Source organism: Carlito syrichta, unplaced genomic scaffold (assembly GCF_000164805.1).
Source record: "Carlito syrichta isolate Samal-C Ts95f unplaced genomic scaffold, Tarsius_syrichta-2.0.1 Scaffold154564, whole genome shotgun sequence".
Taxonomy (NCBI): Eukaryota; Metazoa; Chordata; class Mammalia; order Primates; family Tarsiidae; genus Carlito; species Carlito syrichta.
Window position 1 is genome coordinate 53532 of NW_007098660.1, and position 6342 is coordinate 59873.

General features: G+C 61.2%; 2 protein-coding genes across 2 annotated transcripts in view; both read left to right on the forward strand.

The window, feature by feature from the left end:
- Nucleotides 1-1695, forward strand: part of MAP3K11 (mitogen-activated protein kinase kinase kinase 11) — a 17965-nt gene extending 16270 nt beyond the window's left edge. The window contains exons 10-11 of the mRNA XM_021709046.1: nucleotides 2-95; nucleotides 831-1695. Of these exons, the coding sequence (XP_021564721.1) occupies nucleotides 2-95; nucleotides 831-1168 (432 nt within the window). The 3' untranslated portion in view covers nucleotides 1169-1695. The remainder of the gene's footprint in view (nucleotide 1; nucleotides 96-830) is intronic.
- A 1482-nt stretch (nucleotides 1696-3177) lies between these two features.
- KCNK7 (potassium two pore domain channel subfamily K member 7) lies at nucleotides 3178-6276 on the forward strand. Its single transcript, XM_008050955.1, has 3 exons — nucleotides 3178-3532; nucleotides 5428-5826; nucleotides 6071-6276. Exons 1-3 carry the CDS (start codon nucleotides 3214-3216, stop codon nucleotides 6274-6276), a joined length of 924 nt encoding a protein of 307 aa, XP_008049146.1. The 5' UTR covers nucleotides 3178-3213.
- Nucleotides 6277-6342: the final 66 nt, after the last annotated feature.

The window sequence follows — 6342 nt, forward strand, 5'->3', positions numbered from 1 at the left end:
CGCCCCGCCCTCCCCTGCGCCCCTGCTGCTGGACCTGGGTGTCCCTGCGGGCCAGCGGTCAGCCAAGAGCCCCCGGCGGGAGGAGGAGACCCGCGGTGAGTGACCGAGGCCAGCCTGCTGCGCCGAGTCGAGATGGCCGCCAGACAGGGGAGGAATGGAGGGGCCGGGAGGCAAGGCCAGGGCCACAGCCATCTGCTGGACCCCCAAACCGGGCCTCTGGGGCACTGGGGTCATATGGGGGGAGCTAAGTTCCAAGTTCTAAGCCATCCAGTGGGCTAAGCCCATTGCAAAACAATAGAGCTTTTATTGATGAATTTATTTTTAATTATAAAAAGAGACAGGCCTTGCTATGTTGTCCAGGCTGGTCTTGAACTCCCCACCTCAAGCGATCCTCCCACTTCGGCCTCCCAAACCAGGATTACAGGCGTGAGCCACCCTGCCTGGCGAGAAGTAATAATAATAGCAGCAAACTCCTATGGGTTGCTTACTTGTGCCAAGTGCTGTTGGCAGTGCTTTCAAGAGATTGTCTCCTTTAATTGTCATAGCCTGGGAACTAAGTATGATATCCACTTTCTAGTTGAAGAAATTAAGGCAAAGATTAAGGGACTTGTGGCTCCACGACTAGTAAGTGGCAGGGCTGGGATCTGAGTCCACGCAGTTCTGCTCCAAAGGCCTCTAAACCACATCAGAATAAACAGATGCACCACAGAGCATCAAGGGCCCTGGAAGTTGAGTCAGGTCGCTCCACTGTACAGATGGGGAAACCGAGGCCTAGGAGGCAGTGCTCCTGCGACAGCGGCATCACCCTGTTTCTTTCCTCCCCTCACAAGGAGGCACCGTCTCACCCCCACCAGGGATATCACGCTCCGCTCCCGGCACCCCAGGAACCCCGCGCTCACCGCCCCTGGGCCTCATCAGCAGACCTCGGCCCTCACCCCTTCGTAGCCGCATCGACCCATGGAGCTTTGTGTCAGCCGGACCACGAGCTTCACCCCTACCCTCACCGCAGCCCACACCCCGCCGGGCACCCTGGACCTTGTTCCCGGACTCAGACCCCTTCTGGGACTCCCCACCTGCCAACCCCTTCCGGGGGGGACCCCAGGACTGCAGGGCACAGACCAAAGACGTGGGTGCTCAGGCCCCGTGGGTGCCAGAGGCGGGGCCTTGAGTGGGCCAGGCCGCTCCCCGACGCTCCGGCTGTCGGAGAGGGGCCACAGTATACACTGGAACGGGAGCCGGGCCGGCCTCTGTGGCTGCCTCAGTTTCCCCCAGGGACCCCGCCCCTCTTGGGGGTCAGGAACACTACACTGCACAGGAAGCCTTCACACTGGATGGGGGGCTGCACCCCCCCACACCTGCAACCTATAGGTCCCCCCAACTTACCTGCCCCCTGGGGCCCGCCACTGTGCCCAGCTGGTTGGGAGGACCAGAGCCTGTCTCAGGGAATTGCCCTCCGGGAGGTGCGGGAAGGAGGGGCGGTGCAGGGGGGAGGGGCCAGCCTCAGCTGCCACCAGCACTTTTGACCAAGTCCTGCTACTGAGGACCCTGCCCTGGGGTTTAGTGCCTGGACCCCACTGCCCTGGGGGTTCCCTGGGGCTGGGGCTCTCTGGGTGCCTTTCTGCTTCCCCAGCCAGGGTTGGGGCCTTTGCCTCGGGATCCAATGAAGCCAAATAAACTCGAAAGCTGTCTCCCCAAGTGCAGCCTGTCACCTTTCTTGGAGGTAACCAGGAGACCCAGTCTGTCGCGTGACCCTGGTGTCTCATGCCCCCCCCCAACACAGTGGATGCCGGCCTGGGCCTAGACTGGGATTCCTTGTACTGCACACCTCTCCTCAGACCAGGTCCACCAGCTTTGGTCACTCAGGGCCCTTCTTGGCTTCCCCCGCACCCACACACGCCCACCTCACCCACGCCCTTGTCAGGGCTTTTCAACTCTGTCTTTTCACAAGCCATTCCTGTCAGGCAATTGCTGCGGGAGTCCCTGCTTAGCCTCTGGGCCCAGCCGTAATGTCACCTCCCTAGAACACCCTCCCTAGCCATGCTGCCCCCACCCCTGGTATCTTTCTGAACCAGAAGCCCCCCGGGCTTGCCCTGGGTTGGTCTCTCCTATCCCATAGTCTGGACACAGGAAGAATAAGCACCCACCTCCTAGCAGGGTCATCTGTGGCACCTGGCACCCGGGACAGTTATCTTAACACTGCCTTGGGGTTTCTGCAGACTCCCACTCCCACACTGTGCCCTGGGGAGGGCCTCCTTCGGCCTCTGTCCTCAGCCCCTCAGTGGTTATGGGAGTCAGGGCCTGTCCCTGCACGCCCCTGAGCAACTCACGGCAGCCAGACATCTGCCGCTCCAGGGCAGTCAGCAGGGCGGGCACAGAGGGTTATCAGGAAGAACATCTGGCCAGGGCACCCTCTCCTTACCTCACCAGCCCCGCCCCCACCCGGTCCATCCCAACCCCGCCCATTCCTCTCACCACACCCCTCGGCCACCATCATTCCATCCAAGCCCCTGCAGGCCTCCCTGGACCACACTTGTCAAGGGTCTGTGTCCTTAAACACCTCCCCACCCCCACCCCCACCCACCACAGCTGGACCCCAAGCTCACCTTGGCTCCCACACCCCAGGCCACCTTGACTGGCTTGTTCTGATGGCCCAGCAGAAACGGCCCCTCCTTCAAGGAGCTTTCCTGGGGGGCCACCCTTCCCCCCAGAGCTCTCCCATCACCCAGGGCTGATCCTTCATGGAATTTCTGACGATGGGAAGTTGTCACGCTTCTTTGCTAAGAGGTTTCTTGTGTGAACTCCAAGAGGGAAGGGACCCATGTCTGTTCTCTTCCCTGGTGTCCTCAGGACCTGGGCTCTTGGATGAATGAATGAATGAACGAATGGGGTATGGGTGCCTGGGTGAACGTGACCTTGAGTGAGTGTGGGACCCTCTCTAGGCCTCACCTCCTCACCCTCCCCTCCCCACTCTCCCCTCCCCTCACCACAGCAGCCTTCCGCTACCCACCCCTCCCTGGCTTCCGTAAAATGGGCTAATAACGTCTTACCCCCAGATCCTGGGAGGACTGACCCAGTTCCCCGTTCACACTCAGCCACGGCTGGGTCCCAGCCACCCACGCAGCGCCTCCTCCCGGCCCCGCCCTGCCGGGCCCCTCCCAGGTGCCTCTAGAAGAGCAGGCAGCTCCCACGGCACCCCAGACTCGGCTGCACGCCATGGGGGGTCTGAGGCCCTGGGCCCGCTACGGGCTCCTGGTTGTGGCCTACCTGCTGGCCCTGGGGCTTGGGGCTGCCGTGCTCCAGGCCCTGGAGGGGCCCCCAGCACTCAGGCTCCAGGCCGAGCTCAGGGCGGAGCTGGCCAACTTCAAGGCCATGCACGGGGCCTGCCTGCCACCCAGAGAACTGGAGGAACTGCTGGGCACTGCCCTGGCAGCCCAGGCCCATGGGGTCTCCAGCCCGGGCAACGGCTCTGAGGTCAGGAACTGGGACCTGCCCTCGGCCCTCCTCTTCACTGCCAGCATCCTCACCACCACGGGTAAGGCCGCCAGGCAGCCCGATCCAGGGGGCTCCTGGGGCCCTTGCTTTTTGGGGTCCCCAGGATGCAGCCCTTCCCCGTCCCTAAGTACCAGACAGAGGGAGCCCAGGCCCTATCGGGCCCTATGTCACAGCCGGGGCTCCCCACACCAACACACCCCAACTGGTGCCTCCACTTCAGCTGCCAGGAGGGGCGGGGCCTCCCCAGCCCCACCCCCAGGCACCCTTTGAGAGCCAGGAGCGGTGCCCAGACCCCATGGGCCTAGACGAGGCAGGGAACCCAACACAGGGGGATAGATCTGGGGATGGAGAACGGAATGAACCCAGGGAGCACAGCTCAGGACCATGAACTTGGGAGGGGGAGGGAGAGGGCCTGCTGAGATGTTAGCGGAGGCAAGAGGGCCACAGACAGGGAGGAGGGAAGTCCTGGCAGAGGCGACAGCTTGCGCATAGGCCCGGAGAAATAAAGCCATGGAACTCATAGTCCTAGTTTTTTGGGGGTTTTTTGTTTTTTGAGTTGGAGTCACTTCACCCAGGCTGGAGTGCAGTGACACGGTCATGGCCACTGCAGCCTCGAACTGCTGGGCTCAGGCCATCCTCCCACCTCAGTCTTCCAAGTAGCTAGAACCACAGATGCGTGCCACCATGCCTGCCTAACTTTTTGATTAACTGTAGAGATGAAGTCTTGCCAAGTTGCCCAGGCTATTCTCAAACCCTGCACTCAGGTAGTCCTCTCACCGCCTCTGCTTCCCAAAGTGCTGGGATTACAGTTGTGAGCTGCTATATTTTTAATATACAAAGTGCCTAAAGATTGTTTGAATTGAAGTCTGACTTTCCAACTTATTTTGGAAAATCAGGAAATCCATTCAACTGAGCCGGAATTCCCGCAAGGCAACATACTGGCTGGACGGTGCTCTCCGGTCCACCCCACTCCCCACCACTCCCTCTCATCTCCCATGGGGCTCCCGTAGACACTGAGTGCTATCTCTGGACTAGCCGATCCTGTTCTCACAGCATGCCCTGCCCTCCAGTCCCTCCCTGCCCTGCACGCGCTTTCCTGCCTCGCTGGTCCCTGCTGCAAGCTGCCTGTCTGCAGCCCTTCGTGGCAAGCATCAGGACTGATTTCTCTGCCTGTCTCCCCCACCAAAGGGCAGGATCTGGGCAGCTCAGACTCTAGTACAAGGCCCGGCACACAGGATAACGCGATACACACTTGGGAATGAAAGAGTGGGTAACATCCACCGGTTGGGAATTTGAAGTCAGTTAAGGGCAGAGCTGTAGAATCTCTCGGAAAGCCGGGCAGCAATCCTCAGAATTGTACCTGCTTCAAAAGGCCTAAGGAACTGTCTTTTTTTTTTTTGAGTTGGAGTCTCACTCCGTCGCCCAGACTGGTGTGCAGTGACACGCTCATGGCCACCCCAGCATCGGCCTGCTGCTCAGCCTTCTTAGTAGCCAGAACTCCTTCCGCCTCAGCCTTCTTAGTAGCCAGAACTACAGGCGCACGCCACTATGCCCGGCTAATCTTTTGATTTATTGTAGAGACGAGGTCTCACCAAGTTGCCCAGGCTGGTCTCGAACCTCAGGTCTCAGGCAATCCTCTCGCCTTGGCCTCCCAAAATGCTGGGATGACAGACATCAGCCACTGCACCCGGCCAGAACTGTCTTCTTTAATCCTCTCATTTTCCAGTAAAGGGTGGCCCAGAGAGGCTAAGGGACTTGCCCAGGACACCCAGTGATCGAGGGGCGAAGCCAGACAGGACATGGGCCCGAATGGTTCATGCAATTCCGGCCACCAGAGGGCAGCCTTCTGCAGAAGGCGACATGGGGGAAGCCGGACCCCACCTGCCCCCACAGGTATCCCACCCAAGCTCACCACCCACCCTCTCTCTCCTCCAGGTTACGGCCACATGGCCCCGCTGTCCGCAGGCGGAAAGGCCTTTTGTGTGATCTACGCAGTCCTGGGGCTGCCAGCCTCCCTAGCCCTTGTGGCCACCCTCCGCCACTGCCTGCTGCCTGCACTCAGCCGCCCAGGGGCCTGGGTGGCGGCCCGCTGGCAGCTGTCACCACCCAGGGCAGCGCTGCTGCAGGCAGCTGGACTGGGCCTGCTGGTGGCCGGCACCTTCGTGCTGCTGCCAGCGCTGGTGCTGTGGGCTCTGCAGGGCGACTGCAGCCTGCTCGAGGCCATCTACTTCTGCTTTGGGTCGCTCAGCACCATCGGCCTGGGTGACCTCCTGCCCAGCCATGGCCGTGGGCTGCATCCGGCGATCTACCACCTCGGCCAGCTGGCACTTCTCGGTGAGTGCGGCCGCCTGAGACGTGTGGGGGAGGGGAAGAAGCCTGGACCCCATAAGCCATGGGGTGGCTGAGCTTTACGGGTGGAGGGAACCAGGACATGGCATGGGAGTTGGAGTGTGAAGAATCCTGGTGGCAGCCTAAGAGGAGTGTGAGTGGCGCCAGATGCCAGGGCGGGTCACCATGCTGGGAGGCGGAGGGTGGCAACATCACCCCAAGTGCTGTCCGAGTAACCTCTCCTCCCCAGGTTACTTGCTCCTAGGGCTCCTGGCCATGCTGCTGGCCGTGGAGACCTTCTCGGAGCTGCCGCAGGTCCAGGCCTTGGTGACATTCTTCGGGTCCAGGGGCGCAGGGACTGCCGAGGACCAAGGTGGCATCCTAGGCCAGGATGAACTGGCTCTGAGCAGCCTGCCGCCCACAGTCCCCGCCTTGGGACAGGCCCCGGCTTGCTGACAGGGGTCAGATGAGCCAGTTTGGCTCCTTTAAGGCGGAGGCTGAAGAGGAAGCAGCCAAGAATGG